This window comes from Poecilia latipinna, unplaced genomic scaffold, assembly GCF_001443285.1.
Source record: "Poecilia latipinna isolate Pla-1442-1.1 unplaced genomic scaffold, P_latipinna-1.0 Scaffold365, whole genome shotgun sequence".
In the NCBI taxonomy this organism is placed as follows: domain Eukaryota; kingdom Metazoa; phylum Chordata; class Actinopteri; order Cyprinodontiformes; family Poeciliidae; genus Poecilia; species Poecilia latipinna.
The window spans coordinates 85618-112245 of NW_015112981.1; the positions used below are offsets into that span (position 1 = coordinate 85618).

Here is a 26628-nt window from a genome sequence, read left to right on the forward strand (position 1 = left end):
AAAACCGGAGAAAACCCCCAATGAAAAAAAAGAAGACAGAAAAAAAAAAAAAAAAAAAAAAAAAAAACAACCTAATTCCCCTTTGACCTGTGACCAGTGTCACAGAGGGCACTGCTTTGCGGGAATGCAGATGAGTTTCAAGCAGAGTTTATGGCAGCATTGTTGCTGCTCTTCCTCATAAGCACTAAAACCTATCAGTGGACAACAGAAACCACCGGGCTAGACCAGGCCGACCAGGCATCACTCATTCACTCACCTCCTAGGTGCCTTTGTCAGGTGATTGCTGCCGGAAAAAGGAAAACAGATCAATACATCTCCCATGGGCCTGACAGGTAATCTTTACCTGGGATGAAATATGAGTGCAACCAGCCTGCCGGATTCCTTAACTGTAACAGGACAATTGACTAGCTCTACGGAAGCCATTCCCCTATTTCTGAGCCATTGTAAATTAATTTTGAGGCATAAGGTCTGGGAGAGGTGTCATTATGGGGACTGCTAATTATTCTGTGGCAGCCACTGACTAACCCATGCAGGAATCGATGCATCTTAATGTGAGTTTCCACTGCAGAAATCTTTACCACGAACAAGGAATCATTATTTTCTAAAGTTTCTAATCCACAATCAACAGAATATATAAATGAGTAAATGAGTGTGAAGTTTCTCGCATCATCGCGCTTCACTTCCCTTCCAGGGACATTTTTTTGGGCTAAATGTAACGTACTTTTATTAGGCCCTTTTTCATACAATGAAAAAAATTTAAAAAACACTGACAATTAACTAAACCAACACTGTAAAGCTCTTCCAGTTCAAAACACACATAAATACATCTCAAACAGTTGAGACTGAGACTGCTGTAAAAACAAATTTATATATATATATACATATATATATATATTTTTTTTATTAACCACTTTTTTTCTGTTTTACAATGATCATTAACCTGTGCAACTCCTATTTACCAGGTGTAATGCTGATGTGAAAAGGAGGGAAACCAGTAGCGGCTGTGGAGTTTGTGGAGATCTGAACACTGACGGATTTCTGTGGCAGCAACTAGCAAAGTAATGTGAAGCATCCATTTAAACTATAGTGTGCCCACACAGCATTTATAAATGTCATCCCTCCCCAGCATGATCACATAAATCCTTCTCACACAGATTATTGCAGACATATAACTCACATTAATTAGCAAATCTCATTTTATTAAATGCAATTCTTCTCTTTAAAAAGGCTTTAAAATATCTGAAAAGACATGTCATGCAGCTGGTGATTATGTTGTGAATTTCTGTAAAAAAAGGCCTTAAAAAATGTGATTAACTTTTGGTTAAAAACTTCATCAGACTTTTAGCATGGTACGCTGCTTACACTTGCAGTTTTTACTGGTTATAAGCAATATTTAACTAAAAACTTGGTTCTCTTAGTCTTATTTTTCTGTTTTTATATTTTTCAACCATGCATGTCTGAGCATGCATGCTTCTAGATATCTGTACCCTTCTGCTGCTGGTACAGCTGAATTTCCCCACTCAGGGACAATATAGGATACTTCTACTTTCCTCTAATTATGGTGGATGATCTGTGACCTGGTGGGCCTCTTTCTTTTCTAAATTTTCAGGGAGCTTTGTTAAAATGTTGTACATCGTGAACTCATTAAAATATGATGACATTTTAAATTGGAATCTGGTGAACTCTACCAGAAAAATAAAAAAATGGGTAATTTTGGAACATTATCCAAAATATATGGTCAAATCAACACAGAAATGATTCACCGAACACACAAACAACCTTCTTCTTTTGCCACCGCAGTGCCTGGACCTGCAGAAAACCTGTTGATTGAGCTGAAGTGAAGGGAACATTAAACCAGTTCAGGACTCTGGATCAAATGGGGAGAAGGCCGAGGAATCCTCAAAGATCTTTCTGCATGTATGATCCAAACAAGTGACACATTTTATGAGACTAAAATTGTCCTACTGACAAAAATGTGGGCTGTAAAATATACTGATACGAGTTTCATCACCGGGTAAATGTACTCACATTGTAGGTGACTGAATTTTCTACATTTTTCAAGTGAGATAATGCTACTACACTAAAAGCTGAATTGATTTTATTGCTTTGCACATCTTTTTCTACACACCTATTTATTTGCTTTGCTCAGATTATTTTGTTTGTTTCCTCTGTTTGCTGACATTGATCTCCTAGAGGTGAAACCACTTGGAAACTATATACCCAGAGGGGTTTTGAAGATACTGTGTATAACCCTCCTTTCCCGTTTCCTGACGCTCCTCCAGCTCCAAAAGCAACTCAGCCAGCATTGCTAAAAAAAAACAACAGCTTTTTCAGACAGATTTTACAGCCAGCCTTGAACTTTAAATCTGTTTGGGGAAATTTGAATATAGAAGGCAACCTGAAGAGAACAGAGGAGGCCCTCCGAGGACCATGACTATGCTCCCTCTGTGTTGTGCTAATGAGGACCTTTGTAGCAACTGTAGCTTTTCAAATCCATGCTAATAGGAGGCCTGTACTTTGTGTGGCTCGCCAGCGGTGGTCGCCTCTCTTAACCCCGCAACAGCATGTGGCAGCTAAACATTGTGATGTTCATCTCCCTCGGAGCTAGCTGCTTTACAGCCATTGTTGGTTGCCTTAAAGTGGAGCAGTCGCCCCCTGGTCAACGAGCCTCAACTGACCATACTTTCCGAGGTTCCTGCTGACAAGTGCTGTGCTACGGGAGTGGACATAATTAATGAATTATGCAGTGGCGGGTGGCCTGGAGACTCAGTGTGGAAACAGGAAGAGCAGTAAAGTCTTGAGTCGAACGAGGAGCCACTTGAAGCTGCCTTCTTGCTTAAGGAGATGGCGGAGCGCTTAACAAGGCTTGATTGCATTAACATTTGTCATGCTTAATATACTACCTGGAAGGGCTGGATCGAGCAGGAACATGCTGATTTGAAGACTAATGATGTGCTTTTGTATTTTTCTTTCTTTGTCGTAAAGTTTGTGGAGTAGAAGGAGGTTCTAGCTATTTCGTTCTCAGGCACAATCGCTTTAGGAATTAGATGCGTCTGTCAAGCCTCTTTCAAGTGTCCTCGTGGTTGCCCTGGAGTAAAGACGAACTCTCAGGCTCAGCAGAAGTAGGAGACTGAGGTGTACTTGGTCCTACTGCTTCAGGGATTGGTGTGATACTGCAGGCACCTCCTTTTGCCTCCTTTCTCTGCTGATCTTTATGAAATGGGTTGATAGCTAAAAAGAAAGACAAAGAGCATTTCAAATTTTGAAACATGGGGCAAAAAATAAAAAAAAAAGGTTCAAATACGGGTGGATCGATAAATTAGTATATTAGTGAAAAGTTTATTGATTTCAGTGACTCCAGACAAAAAGCGAAATTTGTAATTTATATAGTTTTATATAGGTGTAAATGTATACCTTAAATATGACCTAATATGCCTCCTTAGGTTAAGATAGGTCTATGGGCTACATAAAATATGTTGATTAAATTTTTTATAGCAGTGTGTGTAGTTGCAAAGTCCTGCTGGAAAATAAAATCAACATCTCCATGAATCAGCTTGTTGGACTTCAGAAAAGATATTTGGACCAACACCAGCAAATGATGTGGCTACTCAAATAATCACTGACTGTAGAAACTTCATTCTTCCTCATACTCTGGAAACTTTGATTTATTTCTAAATTCAAATTTAGAAATCTCTGTATATACTGAATGGCAATAAAATTAGTTAAATAAATTAACATTTGATGATATTCTAAATTTCTCACATGTGCCTCTAAAATCCCCCTTTGTTTGCTCACTGAAGCTACTTGAATTAAAACAATAAATCAAATTCAGAACTCAGGGATCCCTGCTTTGAATGTGTGGAAATATAACTGAAGCAATCCTCTACTAATAAGTTAAATATTAATGAGATTTTGGTCATGTGAGCCAAATCCAATTTGGCCCCATACGACTTGAGGACACGGATATTAAAAGGCCAATTTTTCCAGCTTTTTAAGCTTAACCAGTTTTGTAGCATTTATGTTTTTAACTCTAATCATCACACTTCGTCTGTCACTGACACCTTCCCCGTTACAGATCCTCTTTGGTTTGGAAACAGCAGAGCGCATTTTCACCGGAGACAGAAGAACAAAGGAACAAATTCGCTCCCTAACCTGCTTTCCTGCAGCTTCTACTTCAGTTTTGATAAATAAATCCTTCCAGGTCGCCACCCCAAAAAGGTAGCACCAGTCACACAACGTATTTTCCAGGCAACCCCACAGCAGAGGACAAGGCAACTAGAAGTGACATTGTGGCTGTGGGCTGTCCCAAAGGATTAGGCATTACAGCATTCACTGGCATGTGCTTTAGTTCTTTCCCCTTATATCTGCTTGTGGCTCTTTCCAGATGACTTCTTCCCCAAACTGATCCGGCGGGCAAGATAATTGATTAATATTTCTTGAGGGAATGATGGCTAACTGCTGCTGAGGTCCAATCTAAACACTTCGGGTTAAACATAGTCAAAGGGCTTGATCAAAATTCAGGAGTTTTCATATTTGACAGATACAAAGAAATGGCAGGGAACATTAGTTTGAGTGCATTAGCATGAGCGAGGTGCACCACATACCAACAAAAGTCCAACGTGAAGGTCAGAGTCAGGACGAGACAACGCAGTCACAGTAGAAACAAAACAAACCCCCTTCAAATTAAATGGTTTTTATGCAATTTATATGTATCTAGGGTTTTAGGGTAATTTTTTTTACATGCTTTCCCACTTTATTTTAAAATGATGAAATTTAAAATTATTTTAAAATAGATATCCACAATATCTTGAATTGCACTCATCACCGCAATATTAATCATAATCAGAAGCAGCACCATCGCTATTACCAGCTTCTTGATAAAAATGCCTCTTCTTCAAAAGTACATGCAGCAAAATGTGTCTTTGTGACAGACTCAACGTAGCAACCTGCGTCAAGATCACAACTTGATCTGGTTCTCTGCTTAGGTTTTTCATACATATAATACTATTTTTTATTGGAGTTTTTAGTCTAAATAATCATCTGCTTAGAGATGGAAAAAGTTCAGGACTGAAAATAAAAAAATACCTACAAAAGCCTACAGAAAACTTTGAAAGGCCTTAATAAACCGTAAAGAAATATTCCTCAAATGTCTTTGAAAAGATTACTGGCACCTTGAACGGAAAAGTGAGGGATTACTCAAGAGTTTTGAACAGTATTTTACAAAACCGCCTCTTTATGTGATATTATATAAAGACAAGACACCAAAGTATTTTATTAGGATGTTTTGAACCTCCAGTCAAACTTAATAAACATTCTCTCCCACAACCAACACACCACATGTCGCCCTGCAGTGAAACATGGTGGTGAAAGCATCATCCTGTGGGGTTGCACAGAAAGGATTAGAATGGTCTAGTCAAAGTTTAGACCTGAATCTAACGAATCTGACAAAAGAATTAAAAATTGCTGGAGTGGATTTTATTTAGGAATATCAGCGCAAACAAGGTTTGTGGAAATATAGAAAAGCTGAATCGAAACTAGAAACATGAAGCCATATGAAAAAATGCAATAAATTTTATATAATAATATTTAAGAGGGAATTTATGTGTTTAAATGATAACTTTAAAGAAAACTGAGTAATGCGTTCCTTTAGTGAAGCAAAAGCAACACCTGCAATCAAGGAGTTTTACACCAAGGTCAGTAAAGAAATTAGAATGCAACGACTCTCTGTCAGAGGAAGAATTACAGTACATACATTTACTGTGGGTGATAATGGGAAGTTGAATGGAACCACCTCACCATCTTAATAAGCTCTTATGAGATGCTCTCTAAAAACAATCATTACAGGCCTTCCTGGAGCACTGCCGCTCCCCCTGTTTATTAATCAGCTAATTACACATTGACAGTAATGGGCCTGCTGATTCCCACACTTAAATGAACAGGGTTGAATGGCTCTTTAATGATTAGCCTTTGTGTTTCTCTCTCCCTCTTTTTCTCTGCTGCTCCCTCTCTTGAACACACACACACACACACTCACGCACACGCACACACACGCACGCACACACACACACAAGGCTGTTTTTACAAATGCAAAAATAAGACGTTCAAATCAGACCTCCCGCCAAGAGGGTTTGCACACAAGTCAAGAAGCACCTGACAGAATGGGCTGCTAAAAACAAATATGTCTCCATAAAGACAAACAGAAAACCGTGTGTATGCAAAGGCAGCTGTTAAGTGGAGCCTGTACATCAACCTGCGTGAATTTCAGTGCTAAACTTACCCCGCAGCAACGTCAAAAGCCCCCCCAGCACGTAAAAGTTTGGTGGAGCAGCGCAGACAGGTGCAGGTAGAGACCAAATAAATGGGGGTGGGGTTTGAAGGACAAGAGCAGGTTGTGGAGTGGAGCTTGAGAGGGCAAAATAGTGCGGTGGGCTGCATTTCTGTCAGCACAAGTGATGGCTGAGTGGTAGCGTTATTTGTCTTGTGCTGCCACGCAGCCCTCGCACCAGGCTGGGCATTAATGAGAGGGGGCCGGACCGCCGGGCAGGAACGCAGCGGGTCTCCGGCGCAGGTGATCTGTCACCCTGCCGTCTCGCTTGGGCAAGGGGACACATGAAGGCAGAGGGGGGAGAATAGGTGGCCTCTCCATGGCTAAGGGCTGGCCTGCACCTGCTGGGCACCCACATTGTACCAACACATCAAAACAGAAAACAGTCTGATGTTGACTAACTTGACTATAAACAAGCTTAATTTCTTCCTGGAACAATCACCATATACACACCTAAATCAGATTATGGACCAAAAATCTTGAAACTATGCAAGCACATATATCCCAGCCTACCATTTTCAGCCAATTTAATAAATTATCACCACCGATAAACGGCTGCATTTGCATACTTATATCTCTGTGACTGAACCAAATAAAGCCCAGAACACTTCACAGACAAGTATTTTAATTTCAGTTTTAAGCAAGACTGATCCTTTAGGATGAAAATTCATCTTACTGTGAGAAAAGTAATTGCAGAGAAACTTGAGTTGCTATTAAAATGCCCTTGCAATAACATTCCCACAGCTACATTACAGTAGCAGGGTTAAACTTTCACAAATATGTCAAAAATGGACAGATTATTTGGAGACAAGTGAGACTTGTCCAGTCACTGGCTCCCAAACACAAGTCCTCTGGTGACCGTGGCTCAGTGAAATGAAAGCAACACATTTCAATGTTTCAAATAACAAGTTTTGTTGGAAGAGTTCTTACTCCACTGGCCAATTATGGGCAAAGCAAGATCATCACAGAATGATTTCCATAAGGAGCCGGTTTGTTAGATCTCCAAACTACATCAGAAAAGAGCACTAGCTAAATTCCCAATGTAAATCCTTAATTTATGAATTAAACTTTAACATTATCGCTCTATATTTTGTGCACAACTGCCTGTTTTTCTTTTTTTTTCTTTTTTACACACTGGGACTTCTGAATTTCAAACATATATCTGAATAGAGTTATTGAAAGCGACAAGCCTGAAATCAAAAGGGGAAGGTTCTAGTCTTGATAATATATTCCCTTAAAACTATTAAATGGGGAGAAAGAAGAAGAACAACAAAAGTATCTTTTGTTCAAAAACTTGTTGGACTGAGTTGAATTTCTGGATTGGCAGGAAGGAAAGTAGAAAGTCTCCAATTTAAAGCTGAGAAGTGGAGTGGTCATCTAATCCAAACAGATACCTGGCCTGATAAGTTTTCGTGTTTTGTTGGGTTTTTTTTTGTTTTTTTTCTTCACGACCAGGTTTAGCAGTGCCGTGAAGGTGCTAAAAGGGTAAAGAAAGAAGACAAAGCAACAGCTGGGTACCGCCTGAGTAATTTCCCGTGGAGTCCCGGAGGATACCTTCAGCCACAGACCATTTTCACTCCTGATTACAGAGTTCCAGATCCAGCCACTAACATATACAACAATCCACTTCCTCTGGCTAATCCAAAGACTCAGCTGTCGTGTTCACTAAGAGTAATACGTCGCTCTTTCTGCTGAATGCAGACAACAATCTTTCCATGCAAACAGGATGTCTACCGGAAAACGACTTCACTCAGTAAATCACAGAATCTGATTTGCCTCTGTGCACATTTATGTCAGAGTGGCAGCAAACCAAAATTCCTGTGCGGAGAGTGTGAAAGCTTGTCAGAGTAAGTGTGCATCTCCTGGAGGTCCTGTGATTACTGAGCAGAGACATGGTGCAGGGGGCTGCCAAAGTAAAGATTTATACAGAGCAGTTGCAGCTGCAGAAACTGACATTGGACGACATGGGATGCATGATAAATCATAGTGGGCAGGGGGCACTAGACTCAAGAAACAGTAAAGCAGTCCGAACAGGGTGGGAGAGGATGTGCAGTTCAGTAACGCTCCCTCTTTATCATCCCCTCACGTAGACAGACTTTAATATTAAATTCAAGCAATTTTAAATTCACAATTTCTGTGCAAATCGCAATAAAAACATGCAGAATTCTACAAAAAATAGATATTTTCAAATTGATTTCATTTTCAGTCTGTTTATAGTAGACTACAGGTTACCTGTCAACAGACTGAGGGATGTCCTGCTTCTGCATGTTGAATACAAGAGGTCCTTAGGGGCCAGGGGTGAATCTGTTTTTTTTCTACTTTTATGGGAAGAGGTTCAGCACTGGGAAGGTGAAGGACAGAATTGCCAGCTATTCCATCACTCAGTGCAATAAATGGATCCAATCTGTATCCAAGCTAAGCATTGGCTGTTTTTAAATTCCACCTCTTTTATCCAAATGAATGATGGACCCCAGTACAGAGCCCTGTGCAGCAATATTAATATACATCAGGGGCCCGCACCCCTCAGTAAATCATGGAACCACCAGCATTTGTTATTTAAATGACAAACTGCAGCTGCAGGAGTGTCGAACGGAGAGGAAATGGTGGACAAACCAATTCAGATTTCAATCCGGTAGAGACACAAGGTTCAGAGCCATCAGGCTAATGAAAACAGGCAGCTCCACTGGTCTAAACACACACAGCACAGACAGCTTAATGTCTTCTGAGATAGAGTAAACTCTGTGTAACGCCAATTATCACTTCTCTGTGCTAAACCTCTCCTTACCACCTTACCAAATAATCAATATTTGATTGCAAGTAATGAAAAGTTTAAACTTTTCACGTTTTGCCACATTAGAAGCATAAAATTCAATATCATTATGATTTCAATTACAGAATGAAATGTAATATATAATTGTGAAATGAGCAGAAAGGATATGTGGTGCACAAAATGTTTTCCTAAAAAAATGTGTGTGATGCATTTGTATTCAAAGCTCTTTAGATAAAATCTAGTGCAACTTATTGCCTTCGGAAGACATCTATTTAGTAAATAAAATCCAACTGTGAACAATTTAATCTCAGTTATTAGAGAACATTAGAGCATAAGGAAGACTAAGCAAACATATGTCCAGAGACAATGGCTTAGTTAAGAAGTTAAAACATTGTGGTTATAATCTGCTTTAGGCAAAGATAAAAAACAGACACAGCAGAGGATAGTTTCTGCTGTGAAAAAAGAAGCAAATCTGACATTTTTCAGTAGCTTGTAAAATGCTATTGTGCTGTCACAAATGTCCATTTCATATCTCCCCTTACTGCTCTTCCATTTTTATTGATACAGGCCTATAATACCACTCAAGTAGATTGTTTCATAAAAATGTTTGTTTTCATGTTCCAAAAAGAACATTCTGCTTTGACTTGGTGTTTCTGTTGTGTGTTGACAATAACCACACTGAGAAGAACAAAGATAAATAAATAAAGCTGGAGACTAGAGTGGAGTTGTGGTAATAGACTGAGATGGACAAACCAGCTTTGTTTTTAATAATGTAGAACAATAAGTAAGGGCAAAAACAAATTCCCTACACATTTGTCACGTAAATACTCAAGATTTTTTCAAACTCCAATTTTTAACTACTTGTCAGTCTCTTTTTAAGTGTAAAATTAGAACTTTATTATGAATTCAGGGCTTGCTTGCTTAGATGGATGAATGGACAGACAGTCAGATGAAATTTAAATAGGCAACAAAGTCTAGTAATTGCAAAGGGATCCTAAAATCAGGAAAAATCCTTTTACCAGTAATTTGTACCAAAGTCTCTTTAAAGAAAATCATGTCAGTGCTACATTTCAACACCATCATTAAAAATAACGTCTAAACTACAGAAGTTGCTAAACTACAGAAAAACATATGTAATACAATTGCCTTTTTCAACATCTTTAAGACGTAGTTTCCAAATTAGTGCACATGTGTGACTGTGTGAAGGCTGTTACCTGATGCTGTGATGAAAACAGCTTCTGTTTCTTTCTTCCTCCGCACATCAGATGAGCACAACAGTCCCGGAATGAAATTAATCTGCCTGGAGGGCCAGTGAGACAAAAACATCACCAAATCATGAAATCATTTTACAGAAGTCAATAAAAACCAGCACTGCACATTTGGAAGCACACTTTGTTTGCAGTCATCCATGCATTTTTGTCATGTATACATTTTTCTTCATTAAGCTGTTTTTTCCATAACTGAAATGAGTAGAGATGCTGAATCAGAGCCATTTTTGTGTTAAACACATGACCCTGCTCTGGGCTACGTGCGTCATGTTAGGATCACTGCAAGCAGAAAAGCTTCATCACTGATCTCAATGGCTCTGAATATTGGAGAGAAGAATTTAAGTTCAAGGACTGCTCCTTCATCTGGGGGTAGGAGAGACTTTTAGTGTAGGCGCAAGAGTGAAGTGACATGAATATTTAAGCTGAAATGTGCAATTATGGTGTCTTTTACATTCCTTAACTTTATATAATATTTTTCAAAAGCTTTAACAAAGTGTGACATGAACTGAATATCTCAATAAATCTTCAAGACAACATCTTAAAACAGCAGAAATGCAGACAGAGGAAAAGTAGGACATCCCCCTCAGACACCAGGCTGCATAAAGCTTCACGTCCGTTACAGACACATTGTACAGCGAGGTCCTATCAGGCCAGCGTTTTAACTGGCAACCCATTCCATGACCTCAACACCCATAAATCACATGACGGGTGTGCAGGCGCTGGGTGTTGAGAGCTGTTCAGGGCATGCTTTGAGCGAAGTCCCTATGTTGTATAATCAATAGATATAAAAATAAATGGCCTGACCGTTATTCTCTCCCTGCTACCTTTCTCTAATAAAATCCCAGTAATGCATATTTCATTTACTTTTATACTTATTGATTACCTGTACTCCAGTTAGTAAATCACGCGCCTATCGATCCCTCAATCGTACCTCTGTCGGACAGCACATAACCAGCCATTTGCGCCCCTGATAAAGAGCTCAGACATTGAACTCCCCACAGTAAATCTTTGCAAACTAACTTTTTAATTCCAAAATCGATCCACATTTAAACGTCGCATTATTTCACAAGGCACGCCTGCAGCATTAAAATTAATACCGTGATGCATTTGGCCTTAAAGTATGGAGGGCCATCCCTCTATCTCCTTCCTCACTGCATCGAGGCAGCGACATGCAGCCAAACGGCAGCCTGGAGGGAGGAAAGCGCCCTTTCCTGCTGCAGACTGCTGGGAGACGGAGCCTCTTCGGGGCCATCCGGAGCCCACTGAGGCACTCAGCACAATCCTAATCAAACATGAGAAAACTATCAGCTGGCTCATTAAGCAGGGGAAAATACTACCAATTATTTCAGCAGAAACTGCAAGCTTCAACTGTCAGCAGTTGTTCAAAAAAAAAAAAAAAAAAAAAGCACTGCAGTGTTATTATTATTTAACATCTGTTACTTCATCAGTTTTCAAAAGCTCGACAGATGTCTCTGTCTAAATTTACTAAAAGTGCAATGCAGGAGCAAAGACTGACTTTGAGGCTCTATGCAGCAAAAAAGGGGGCCAACAACTAAATGCTATCAAAGACACAAGGACACAGAGAAAAATGTGCACAAGATAGATTTTTTTAGGTCATATGAGACTTTAAGACACAATGAAGTCCCTCAGGGTGCTAAGTAAAACAGCACTGACACGGGGTCAATTGTAATTTTAGCGCACACATCCAAAAGCAAATATATCAATTAGAAATGATGAATCAAAAGCAGAGGGAGAAGTCGCAGTTAGAAAAACGACCATCTATTTTCATTAGTGTACATGCTGCTTCAGGTGTGAGCGGGATCTCAAGATTAATAGAGGAATTCAAATGAATCAGAAAGGATTAGGCTCTCCAGGGAGTATAATCAATAACTCCAAATCAATAATCAATAGGCCACTCACACCAATATACTAACTGCTGACACTGTGATCTCACAATTAAAATGAAAACTGGGAAGGGAGTGGTGTAAGACTATGATTTATCTCGTAGCGCAAGTGTCATTTAGGAATAAATAAGTCAATAGATAAAAGATGTTAGTCCTGTGCAGCTCGGCTGGGAGGCAGTCATGCATTTTAAAGTGGCCAGTGGCCCCGATGCAACCTAATCCCACAAAACACTGCGTCTGCTCACACAAAGATTCAAAGATAAGAAGAAAACACTCTAAAACATAAACAGAGACAGTAAGATGAAGCGGTCTACGTCCTTTATAGCTGCCTGGATTTTGTGAAGTGCAACAGTAGTTCTGGCAGCAAGCAGTCCCACACCATGATCCTGCCACTACCAGGAATGGTATAGACCAGAATGATTAAAAGCTTGATTCATTCTGGAAAATCACACTGGTAATCCAGCTGTTTCAGGGTTATTCCAGGATTGAGCTTTGGTGGTAAATGGGTTGTTGTACAAATGAGAATGAGAAAAAAAAAATCTTCCTGAGGTCTAATGGAGTCTCCATGAGTGGTCAGTATCTTACCTGCAATAGTTCTTAGGGTTGTCAGAGTTGGGACAGAGATAAAAAAAAAAAATGTTTTTCAATAGTAACCTAATTTCCTAGGACTCAGCACAGGAATGTAGTTGCAATATTTTTCAGAGCAAAACTAATAGATGATATATATTTTTTATTTTCTAGTTTCTGGGGGTCCCCCCCCTTTCTAATGCCACCCTGGGCAACTGTCCAACCAGCCCACATCAAAAACCAATATAGCACCAGTCTCAAATCTTTCACAGGATGTAAAGTGTTTAAATCAATATTTACCCTGTAAGTAGCTCCATCCATCCAGAAACCACACCTACAGAATGATGTTGTCACTTCCATGTATCATGTATGGTGCATTGTTTGGCTATTGTTCTGCACAAATTGTCTTCTCTTACTTAAGCAGCTTCTTCCATATGTCTGTTTCCTCTACTAAATCATTTCTGAAGACTTCTTGAGGATTTCTACCAACAATGAAAATCAGAAATATGTATTGCACAGCTAATGCAAGAGATTGACAGCTTTCGATCTGCACAACTCCTCTAGAGTTACCATAACTCTCCTGACTAATTATGTTCTGAAATGTTTTTTTATTTGCAAAATTTTTAAAATGACTCACTACTTTGAGTCACATACAATACCATTAATACATCAAAAGTTTCTGTTGTATTGTGAGAAAACGTGAAAAGTTCAAGAGGTATCATTACATTTTCAAGTAAACTGAAGAGAGCCAATCAAAACCGACCACTAAGAGACATTTCTGTTTGTATGTAATTGTTTAGGATGAACTTGACTGACCTAAGCACAAGGCAGCCATATCACTGGAGAGTGGATTTGAACACCTCGGGGAGACGGATTCAGCTTGTGCCGTCCAACGAAACACATCAGAAGCCCTTCTCGTCAATCCCCTCCCACTCTCTCCCTCATTCATTTGGGAGTATGATTTATACTTTTTGAAGTGAAGGGTCTTGAATCCCACTATAAAGGAATTAAGAGATCTCCCCTGAGTCTGTCATTCAAATGAGAGCATGGCAGGGATATGAGGGCTTTTTAATAGGAGAAATTAGTATTCGCAATGCCTTAAACTGGAATCTGAAGGAACCTTTCAGGTGGAGAAGAAAGGGCCAGTTTAGAAAAGAAAGCCCTAAGAAGTCGGGGGCTTTTCATAGCAGTCGTGTTTTTGCCCCTCATCAAGAAGTGCCTGAGCGCTCTGTGAAATAACCCAAGAGAGTGGGGAAGGAAAGGCGTGTGGATATGTGTGTGTGAAACAAAAATTAGGAATGCACCATAAATAGGCAGAGTGGAAACAACACAATGAGAAGTCCCACAGTCTCCAGGCCAAGAGGGCTGCTCAGTTCCTCAACAGCTCCCCATGCAGATCCAACTGTTCCAGGGAAGACTGGGAGCGACGAGACGCTTTGACAAACATCTTTTGGATTTCTCTAACGCTTCTTTGCCAACCCAGAAATGGTGGAATTTAAATCAACATTAAGTCAACAAAGCATTTCTCTATTTGTAGTACCTGACCTTGAAAACTAGTAAGTTGAGCCGAATCTGAGAGGTACTTCAGTGGCTTACTGTTGTTAGCTTAGCTCCAACTTTGGAACTAGATTTTCATTAATGGACAGATTTTATTTGGTCAAAACATTAGCTTTATGCAGGAAAAATATATATTTGAATGCATAAAACTAAAAAATTACATGTAGTTACAGTACCTTAAAAATGTACTAGCACCATTTTGTATTTTCCATGTCTTGTCACATCACAACCAAAAACAGCAACGTATTTTGCTGGGTTTTTATGTAACAAACAAAATTTAGTAGTGTAAAGTTATGAAGTAGTCATAGTAGCTGTTGTTTTTCAGATTTAATGGTATAATAAAAATCCTTATTACACTGATTCTCCCAACATTGGGTCACAGTGGGGATGGTGTATTCAAAGTTATCTGCTGATAGTTTTCTGCCTCATACAGCATTTTGTATGTAGACCAAATAAAACATGTTCTTCCACATGTTTGTGGTCTCAATTATAAACCATTGTCAAATATAGCAGATAGTACTAGTGGCTTTCCATTAAAAAACAGTTTTCTTCTGCACCATCTTCCAATAATGGCAGACTTGTGGAGAGCACAACTGTGGTACATACCACAGATTAAAAAAAACAACTATTATCTCACTTCTGCTTTAAAATAATGTGCTATACTTTTGCAAGATACAACAGGTGTAACCAAAGTGGGTATTTGCTCCAAAGCAAACAAAATGAATATATATACTTGTTTGTTAATCTGCAGACTATTATCTGACAATAGACAATGGTGCTTCGTTTAACTTTTTTCAATACCTACCTGCTTCTGATGGATGGAGGGGAACATCTGACATAGGAACCTTCTGACATCATGTCACTGGGACACATCGGTAGTGGGCACAAAGGGTTCAACTGTAAATTTCAAGTGTCAAATTTAACATTGAAAGTTTTAACAGAACAAAAGCAAAATTGCACAAAAATGATTTGATGTCATAACATGCCTGGTTTCTGTCTTGATTCCCAACAGAAGGCAGCCAGAATCTAAAAGGATACAACAAAACAATGAATGGTAAAATCCACATGGCAACCTCAGTTTCAGCAGAATCTCTTTGTGAGTCTTACTTTCTCTGGCAATGATCTGCAGAGAAATGTCTCAGTCTTTCCACAAACACTGGCATGTTGTTGCTCTGTTCAACAAAAGTTGCACAAAACAAAACAAAGCAAAGTTGGTACAACAGTTTTTGGCTTCTTTGACATTAATGAGGACGCATTTCTTTTACCTTTCTAGGAAGACGCCTCCTGTCCCGCCTGATGCAGCAGGCAGCAGAGCAAGGCAATCGTTTAGGACGTGAATGATACCCTGCAACAAGTAAAAAAACAACTTTATCTCCGTTTCCTCACAGCTGATTGAAACCAATTGATACTTGTTTTGGTTATTGCACTCTAACATAAAACAAATGAAGCTGTTTACATTTCTGGCAATGATGAGGGAAATAAGAGCCACAGGCACAGAGTGTATAAAGAAGGACATGACTAGCTAGCCAGCTAGCTGGCTATTTAGCTAGCCAGTCAATCAATTCGCTAACTGGCTGGCTATTTGGAAGGATGGATGGATGTTGCTTTTTAAGGCAGAACTGGAAAACTCTGACAGTCTGACAGTTTTTCCAAATTGTGCAGCAACCCTGAGACTCACCCACATGGAGCCTAAACATCACAGAATCCCCCAGTTATATCCCTAAAAAGAAATATAAAAACTTTGACCACCTCTAACAGCGCGCCGTGCAGGTTGGAGGAAGTTGGTGGAGGATTGTCTATCCTCAAGTGAAAGCGGGCTGTCAGAGTCCCAGTTGGGCAGCAGGCCGACTCCGCAGTCCCCTTCAAAGAACCAGTCGCTCTGCTCATCATCACCTGCACACATGGGAAGGTAAATGCATGATTGGTTGCAGTGATATTGCCTGATAAACACTGGTTCTTTTCTAAACCATTTGATTGTGGGCAAATTTAAAAGCCTGACGTTTCTCAGTGGACTGCGCAGCACCAGACAACACTGGTTCTTCCCCAGACAGCGAGCTGATCTCAGGCCTGTCACTCAGCAAACTGTCCACAGGAACCATGCCTCTCACAGTCAAGGTGTAGTGACAACTGTTAAATCAGAGGCCGCCCGGCCCCACCGCGGCTAATGAGATTAGCAAAGGCTTCAGCGCTCATTAACACGACATGACAACGTCTTATTAGAGTCGCCTGGGTGCCCAGCAACCAGCCCATTGTAGCTAAACCTCTTTATCCAGCCCCAGAATTCACTCAGAATTGAGCACAGGCATGTTCACAAATTTTTCAAAAAACGCTATATGTTAAGGCAGATCAATTCGTGATACCTTGTCTTCCTTCATCATTGGTGAACAGACCGGGGTCACTGCTGCACGTGCTGCTGGTTTCCCTGCAAAGAAAAGACACAAGGGAAAAAGAAAATAAGGATCTAAGACTTGTTTGGATCAATTTGGAGGTCGGATGAATGTTATGGAATCTGAAAAGTGAACAATGTAAATTAAGAATTTAGATGCCCCCTGAAATATCAATATTTAAAATGTGGCATTCAATAACAAAAATAATGAAAAAGAGCAAAGCCGGAGGTCGACATGAATAGAAATGACATAGAAAGACAGAGCGCTGTGTGTTTCTGCCTCGTTGCGATGGCGAATACAAAGGCATCAGGAGGGACTCTGATCGAAGCCACTGAGTGACACGAACAATCTAATTGAATATCCTCCGCTGTCAGCTCCAATCTAATCTGGCCCACATTGTGGAGGATGACAGCACTGAGAAGCACAGTCCCCCTGGCCGCCCCTCCCTTTGGGTGTGCCCCTCACACACAACAATCCACAGACATGCCACCACTTCCACGCAGCAACTGGCTGATATTTGCTGTGTGGGCTGCCATCGCTTACCATCCAGACCGCCCCACTGCTGGTCCCCTCCACACCCTCCGGCAAACCCCTCTTACTGGAAATCTCAAAGCTAAGATCATTATTCATAAGGGAATACACTTGGAAACTACTATTTCACTAATGCCAGTTACTAAGAGTGGTACTCAAAAATCTAAGTTGCACAGTGGTAATTGATTATTCAATCAATTATTCTGATAATTAATCAAACTGAAAATAATCTGTATTTTCGGATTTTTCATTTAACGATGTAAACCTTTTTTATACAATGTTAGAAATACATAAAAAAATAAGCGATTCAATTCCTTTTGTAATTGAAAAAATAAGCATTTTATTGCCTAAAATGAAATAACATGCCATTCCTCTAATGAATTTGAACCAGGTGAAGCTAAAACTCGGCCACTTAAGAAGTTTTGGCAAAAAAATTATTTACAGACAAAGGATTTTTTTTATACCTCAAATGCAAAATATATACTTATTTTGCACAGACTTGGCTTAATTACTGCTCTGAGTATGTGGTTTTTACAGCAAATTTACCTTTTTGAGTCTGTATACTCCAGTAAACAATTAATCAATTACTAAATTAGTTGACAATTATTTCAATAAGAGAATCATCACGATTAATCCCACCAGCCTTAATAATTAATGACAGAAAGTTTTAAATGTAACTTCCAAAACTATTATACCTGTTTTGCAATAACTGTGTAACTATGTTTTACAGTGACACCTCTCTTCATTCTGCTCTGAAGATGTATAATTAATAACTGATCCACTTGCATTATAAATTGTGTTGTCATGCTTCAGTTCAAAAATTTTAGCAAAAGTAGCAAAGGTCAGAAGATGTTTTAGAAAATCTAAAGATGTCTACAATTTAGATAGTTTAGAAAACTGAAAAGAAAATCTTACGCCTTGGAAGGAAAGTACGTACAATTAAGAGGTGGTTTAATGATTTTGCAGAGTTGAACTCAGCGGTTTTATACTGTAGGAATTTGTTTTATAAATAAGTTGCAGTCATTAATTACAGCAAAAAGTGAAACATTTTATATGACAAAAATGTCCAGGATTTTGATTCAAGAGTGGCAGCTGTATTGTTTAAGTATTGAACTTTATGTTACTCTAATGGAGAGGAAGCTGAGTTTTCCTGACTCTCTTGCAGATTGCTTCCTGTTTATCATCTCTGACCTTGCTTGCAGGTCTGGAGGGTTCGATATGTGCTGATACAGAGCTTCGCCATATTGCACAGGGCTCTGAGTGACGTCAGGATAAGAAAACGTCCATCCAGACTGTCCATCTAATCCGCGGCCAGATGGTCGCGCATCATCTCCCCGAACATCCAAGAGAAGCAGATGCGAAAGGGGAGACGGCATCTCCCGGGAATCTGGAAGATGTCTGGCCCAGCCCTGGACCGTCCCTCCTCCCCCATCCTCCCTCACCCAACGCCTTCAACCCCGTCTCTCCAGACTGATTCCCCGGGTCGCTCCTCAGTAACGATGGAAACATCTGCTGACATTTGATGCATACAGTGCAGTGGAGGACGCAGGTTTGGACATTTACAAAGACAACTGTTATGGCGTTAGCACATTTCATGCTGTTAAGGACTAGCTAGGAACACATATTTCTTCTTCAGTTTTGTTTAAATAAAAATAATTTCTTCAGCTTTTTGGAGAAAGTTTATCCCAAGTCTAAGAAACACAAGTATTAACATTTATTCAGAGACTCATTAAACTGGCAAACCCATTTTTTATGAGACAAAATATGTTTTCTTTATTAAGTGGTGACCTTTACCAGCGATAAACCGAACTTGGAGTGTATTTATTTTTTTTTTTTTTCTTTTGAATTTGGAACTTTAATGACGTTATTTACTAAATTGCAGTACTTTGCAAAAGTACTAAACTGACTGGGAGAGTAGGAGGAGTCCAAGTCCAAGAAGAGCCAAGATATCCAAAGTAGCACTGGAGAAGCAAATTCTCCAGAGTTCAGGTATGGGAATCGGTTAACATTACAACTACTAATTGTACACTTAAAAATACTTTACTGAAGAGTGACAAGAAGAAAGTCATTGCTAAAAGTAAGCCATAAGAACACTCTTCTGAAGTTTACCCAAGACATGAAGAGAATACCACAAACATGAGGCAGAAGGTGAATTTTTTTGACTATACGCAAACACAACTGTATGTATGATGAAAATGAACAATTATCATCATCATGAACACACAAAATATGAGAAAATCCTGAAAGGAAACCTAATAAAGTTGCAAAACGCCTGAGACTGGGAGGAGGCTAAACTTTAACAGCAGTTATTGCTGACTTGCCGCGATAACTGGAGTGAAGGGGAATGTTGAGTCAAAAAATTGGAAATCATGTATCACTTATCTTTCACTTGGCAAATATGGACTACTTTGTGTTAGTATGGCACATAGAATCCTAATAAAAATACACTGTTGTTTGTTGTTGGACAAAACTTCAAGTTCAGTGGGTATGAGTACTTTTACTACACACTGTACGTTAAAGGGAGCAAGGGCAAAACTGCATAGTTAAGGGAGATAAACTGAATTCCCCATATGGCCCAATTGTCTCTACACAAGCCAAAGAGGAGAAGCCAAACACAGTATCCAGATGAGCACTAATCATTAGGATATAATCCTCAGCTCCTGGGAGAGGCAGACCAGTTTGCACAGAGATTACAGGCAAGCCACCATTTATTGAGCCGAGGCTCATTCTGCAGAGGAATAAAGGAGACGAGCGTTGGAGGGGAGCAAAGTGCTGATAACAATGGATCTGCAAGCTCTTCAAACAAGTCGCTTCAACCCAAATCTGTGCCCTCTTCCATTGGTGTCTGATTATAAGGTTATCCCACCCTCCCTGAGCTGCAGTAATTGGATTAGTCTCAGAGATTTATTAAAATTAACTTCAGCAAACGCTGAACTGCCTCCTCAAAAACTCCTCATGGAGTTCTCAAATTCTAAATTACAGCACAACAGAGCAGAGCAAGTTCTGAGAGCCTTTTGTTTTTTTTGTTTTTTTTTTCCTCCCAAGAAGTCAACATCAACAGAAGCGGCACACAGCTGGAGACGGAGGCTGGGCCCGGGAAGCCGCTACCCACAGGTTAGGGCTGCTTGCTGGGCCAGCCTGGGTGCCAGGTGGCCTCAGTGCCAGCAGGCTGGGCCAGGTCTAATCAAGGATGTAGAGTCCAACTGGAGCTTCCAACATCTGCTCTCCCCGCACTTGGGTGGCTGAAGGCGAAGCTCAACTCGACTTGCACATAAGGAGAGTGACCTTGAGGAGGGGCACATTTCAGCAGACCAAATGCTCTAAATGAAAAAGGTTAACAGTATGAAACGAGACCAAAGGAATCCACATGGTTCAACAATGGCAACTGTGTCTGACATCCAGTGGACCACACAGCCTCAAAGTATAAATATTGCTGTTGTAACACTGTCAGCCCCTCATCCCTGCTGCCATTTGTTAATACCCCTTTGCCTCCATCAAGGCTTAACCGTTTGATTGTTCAGCCCTCAGTACAGGGTGGCAGTCCACTGAGCAGCAATCAAGACTGTTGCAGTTGTGTAAGTGAGAAATGATTGACAGCACGCTTAGTTGCTCCCATTTATTTCTTCTCCTGGGCTGTTTTCTGTCAGAACGGCTATTGATTTTTCCATAAAGTAAGAAAACAAATACCGTTTAGGGGCCGGGGAGGTCAGCACAAATTAAACCCGAAGACGTAAAGCCTTCTCTGCTCCATTAACGGCTACTTCAGTTGCTTGTGTGCTTCACATGATCAGATGATAATGAGATCCGCAAAGAAAATAAGCACTTGAAGAAAAACAAGAAGCTGACCGTTATATTTAAGGCTGAAACGATTAATCAGATTAAAAGCGATTATTCGATCTCTGAAAAAATCATCAACTAATTTAGTAATTAATTAATCAATCATCAACAGTACAGTATACTGACTAACAAAGGCTGTTTACTGAAAACACAACTTACTCAGAGCAATAATTAAGTCAAAATTTGCTAAAATATATACATTTTGCATTTACGAGAAAATAAACCTTCTTTGTGCCTAAACCTGTTCTACCCAGAACTCCTAAAGTGGCATTTTTAGCTTAACTTGGTTCAAATTCTGTAAAAAATAAAATAAAATCTCCAATTACCGGTACTCTGCAAAAACACATAATCTTATTTTGGTCTAGTTCCTAACACAGATGTCTTAGTACACTTCAAATAAGACAAAAACTAACTTACAAGTAACTTTTCATCAAGTCCTAGGGGCTAGTTTTAAGTCAATGTTTTGTTTGTTTGTTTGTTTTTTTTCATATTGATAAGAATGTTCTAGTTCCACTGGCAGATTATTTCACTTATAACATGGGAAAAATGTCTTGTTTATTCACCAGAAACTCAACAAAGAATAATTGACAAGATTTTGTGTTTTTTACAGTGTAAGCACCTTTTGATATCCAGTTATCCAGAAATTAGCCCTACACTGTATTCATGTTAAGTCGAGCAGAAAAGGCTGAGCTTTTCACACACTGCATTATCTGATCAAGCATTTTTTTATTTAAAAATTAATTTAATTATTAATGTATTTGCATCTTACATTACATTTCTAAAACTGTATAAATAAGACTTAGGTGGTTAAATTAAAATCTGCATAATATGGCAACTTTCTAATCTGATCAATTATAAGAATAATCAATATAACCATAACAGATTACTAAAATAATCGTTGGTTGCAGCACTAGCTATTTTTTTGTCTGATATATGAAACAGCAGTAGGAAAGTATAACGAGAGTTTGGATTTTCTGTGTAGGACTGTACAATGAAAATATTCAATAAGTGTGAAGAAAACCTCTATGCAAAAGACAAGAATCGCAATCTGTCATCCCACCAGGATCAATATAAACACATGGACTGAGGACTGCTATGGAAAACCATCGTCACTGAACACACTTCACTACAGCATCCAGGATGTAACCTGAAACTGTGTTATGAATAGGTGAAACCATACATCAACTCAAAGGTGGAAAGCCTGTCCACATCTTTGGACACAAGCTTGTATCAGTTGCACAGAAAGAATGTAACCACAACGATGTGGTCAGCTGAAGCCACTTTTAAGTCTAAACCCAGGGTTTATCCAGATAGAAGACTTTAAAAGATATTAAAGCCTGTTTGTGTGATTTATGAGGATGCATTAATGTCAACGGTATTTGTAATGTCCATTAAAAATACAACTAGAAGTTCGTGTGTGGATTTGTTGAAACATGCCGAAGGTGGAGTGTGGAAAACAATAAGAGCTACTAAAAGAGAAGCCTCTCTCTTTTGAAGAGAGGCTCAATTTCAAGGTGTTACATTGGGAGGTCAAATTTCTTTTAAGTTATGTTTGATATATAAAGCATTTTTATAACAATTGAAGGTAACATAGCTGCTTCTTTGTGCTATAAAATGTAATCACCACCCTGGAAAATACATAATGCGGCCCCTTTAGGGTATAAAATTGACATCCAATTTGACAGCTGTTTTCAAGGTACATTTTCCTCTGTGGTTTCATTCTTGTTTTCATACATTTACTAAATATAATGTAACAATCAGTTTGGCTTATAAAGCCCCTTGCTGGTGGAAGTAAGACCCACACTTAGCTTAGTGAAATGAAACGCACACAGGAAAGTTCACTCTGGGACTGTGGGACAAACAGAACTTTAATTACCAACCCAAAGTCAGGCATATATTTCAAAACAAATCAATACCACACCAAGTCACTTATTTATTTGTGACAATAGTTTTCAAAGGGCAATAATGAGCTGGGAGATGCCTGAGGGCAGAGCTGCCAAAGATCCCTCCCTCATCTTCATAGCAGGTAAAAGACATAAGGATGAAGATTATCATCCATTTATAATGTCAGCACTTCAAAATAGAGAAGAATGATTTCAGACTCAAAGGACAGTCTGACTATTGATAACTCAATTGATTACCACTTAGATCATTTTAAATGTGACTTGTTAATTTATTTATTCTTAAACTAAAAACGGTCCCTTCAGAATTGTTTTTTTTTTTGTCACGCAACTATTAATTTGTTGTTTTATTGGGATTTTATGTGACTGACCAACACAAAGAAGTACAAAAATATGAAATGAAATGAAATGAAAAGGAAGAACACAGATGGTTTTCCAACTTTTCAGAAAAATATAAAAAGTTTGCCATGTGTTTTAGTCAATCTGAGTTAACACATGGTAGAAAGTTTCTAAGGGCTACCAGATCTGCACATGGAGTCTGAAATGCTTGATCATTCCTAAAGTGAAAATGTTTAATTTATTTGCATCTGACTTGCAATCTTTGACTGGGCCAATTTAATTAATGATTATGCTTTGACCTAAACTATTTAATTGTAATTCTGGTTGTACGTTTAGGGTTTTTGTCCCGATGCAAGGTGAACCTAAATCCCAGTCTTCTCTCACCTAAGCTGCCACCACAATATTTCACAATAATTTCAATTCGATATAGTTTATTGTTATGTCAGTGATTCAAAACAAGGTTTACAGTTATACTATACTCTTTCCATTTTCAGATGATGGATTGACCAATCCTCTATTAGATGATCATAGATAACTGTTGTGTTCCTTGATGATGCTTCTTGTTTGTTAATGTTCTCTAACAAACCTTCATAGAAAAGCTGGATTTATATTAAGATTAAATTACACATACATGGACTCTGTTTACTGATTTGATTACCTCCACGCACATTTAGTGGCACTGGATTTTATTAAGTTGTATCAGAGTAAGGGGGCCAAGTACATATGCACGCCACACTTTCAGATTCATAAAACATTAAAAACATTTATCTTTCTCCCGCTAAGTCAAAATTAACTGCTTTATGTTGATGTGACCAACTCAAGATGTAAAGTTTTACAGATATTCTCTAATAAAATCTGTATCAAAATCCCTTATTTTCCTTTCAATATGAAAGAAAAACTGAATGTAGTTTTCAACATGAAAATGAAATAGAGATCACATTACCCGTCAGACATGTTCTCATCTGGACCATCTCTACGTTCCTTCGCCATCTTTCTTTTCCAGCACTCCTTTCCCATCATTCTACCTCCGTCTGTCTGTCTCTCAGGTCCGGTCCAGCTGCTCGACCTCCTCCTAGATCCTGACAAACGCTGAACCTTAGATGGCCTGTGCCTCTTCTTTCCATGATGCAACTTCTGCTGAAGTCTGACTGTCATGTCTGAAGTCATACGCTTGACCTTCCTGCGTCTTCTGAGTGGCTGTCCTGGATTGCTGTCAGTGAAGGAATCGGACTCTGGCCAAGATGGGTGTCTGGATCTGACAGGGCCGCCAACGACGCGAGGCCAGTGGTCAGTGGTGGCCATGTCATCTGAGTCGCTGTAGTTTGCCACAGCGGTGGTGAAGGTGGAAGATATGTTTTCCCTGTATTCTTTGGCCTCATCCAGGCTGGACTCAGAAGCCTCAATCCAGCGACGTCTGCGTGCCACCGGATAGATGGAGGACTCGTGAAGGCGCTTCCGACCTCTACGCCGCCGGATCTGTCGCCGATGCTGCAGCGGACTGAGGACCATTTCCTCCCACAGCTCCCCTAACTTGTTTTGCTCAGAGGCCTGCTCCAGTGCAGACACCAGGTCCTGCACCAGCTCATCCATCCTGGTTCTGGAAACCACAGAGGAAAGAGTTAAATCAGTCAACTGATTTACAAATACACAACACAGCAATCTGAAAGAACTGATGAACAAAGAAGAAGCAGCTTCTTTGAAGATCCCTTTTTTTGGACAATACAAAAACTCACATCGAGAAATAATGCGCTATTTTCTTTTCCATGTGTGTCTTTTTCTACTTTTTTTTCAAATATCAGCTAATTTCTCTTTATACAACATGAAAATAGGCAATAGAACTAAAAAAATGTAAAAATTATTATCAGAAATAACTGTGATTTTACAAAATAATAAAAAAAATAATAATGTTTTTGCATTACAGAATCCAAGAAGTGGAGAAACTTAAAATTTTACATTATTTTTCTCACTTAATTATTTTTTTTATATTAAGCAGAAAGTGATAAAAGCCTGGGGTCAATTTGTTATATTTCTAGTCAGACAGTATTAGAAAGTGTTCATATTATTGAATATTTAATATTACTATCAATTTTTTTTTTCCAAGCACTAGGAGACTTCACTGATCCTCCACTCTTGGTTATAACTATTTTGAACTAAGGTACTTCCTCCTATGAAAAATATAATTATCTGTTTAACTTTTATCTGTCTCTGAGTAGGCTCAAAGATTTGCATCAAGGATTGTTCTGTTTGTTGATGTGTTTATAGATCAAAAATGGATGAAAATGGGTGAAAAATCAAACTAATTTTGTATTTTTTGACCAACAAATCATCTATCAAAATTGACCTCTGGTCAGTCGATTGTTGCACATTAGCTCCAGAGTTATCTAAGTCAAGCATATCTGGACTTCGATTACACATTTTTGGCGCCAAGAAAATAGTGCTAAAACACCAATAGGTACAGCTTGCAGATTGAGGTTCTTCATCATTTTAAGTTACAATAAAAAACATTCACAGGAGATTACAAAAAAATCTGAATGAAAAAGACCAAACTCTGATCCACTGATTTTTCTATATTACCACATGTAATTCACTAATTATGCCGCCTTTCAGAGATAGCAGCAGGGTGACTTTAAGTCAAGCAGCAAAGCATTGATGAAGCTCGAACAAGAGCTGCTTCTCATTTGATTACATCAGTATAGAGGAGACCACCAAAAGCGTGTGCACTTTTCCAGCCGCCAAGAAAAGCTTAAAATGTCTTTATGACCAGTGAGTTATGCTGCAGGGCAGCTTTGCAGCATCACTGCAGCAGAACAACAGCAAAGGCACGCTGTAGTAATCTGCATGCTCTCAGCTGTTACATAACAGCTCACATGTGAGCTCGGCACAAGGACAGACAAATATCTCCCGAAATACCACCGAACCGAGCCATTTATGAGCGCTTAACGCGGCCATTGTCACACAGAAACCGTTTCTACATATCTACTATGAAGCTAAAAATAACAATTACACTCCAAAGGCTCTGAACACTCACCAGTCGATGCCTGTCTTGTTTTGTTTTCAGCTCCCAGCTGGGAAAACAGACGCACTTCCGCCCTGCAGTGCAGCCAATCAGGTGGCTCCGCCTCGCTGTGACGTAGTTCCAAAACAACACGCGTTCATGCAGATAGGAAGCCAGATGTCTGTCTACCAAAATCCAGATAACTCTTTGACCTCTGTTACACGACGTCCTTAGACTCATTACGTTT

The 26628-nt window shown here is 39.3% G+C and overlaps 1 protein-coding gene across 2 annotated transcripts; it reads right to left on the reverse strand.

Annotated features, from left to right (window-relative positions):
• Positions 1-704: 704 nt before the first annotated feature.
• LOC106949822 (G patch domain-containing protein 2-like) lies at positions 705-26628 on the reverse strand. Of its 2 annotated transcripts, none has more exons than XM_015036336.1 (10): positions 26415-26628; positions 24330-24983; positions 16752-16813; positions 16141-16284; positions 15657-15736; positions 15499-15563; positions 15378-15417; positions 15197-15288; positions 10310-10404; positions 705-3231 (listed from the first exon to the last, which is right to left on the reverse strand). In XM_015036336.1, the coding sequence occupies exons 2-10, from the start codon at positions 24974-24976 to the stop codon at positions 3068-3070; spliced, it is 1389 nt and encodes a 462-aa protein (XP_014891822.1). In that variant the 5' UTR covers positions 24977-24983; positions 26415-26628; the 3' UTR covers positions 705-3067. The 2 variants fall into 2 exon arrangements, with proteins under 2 accessions (XP_014891822.1, XP_014891823.1); XM_015036337.1 differs by having other exon boundaries at positions 10310-10395; positions 26415-26612.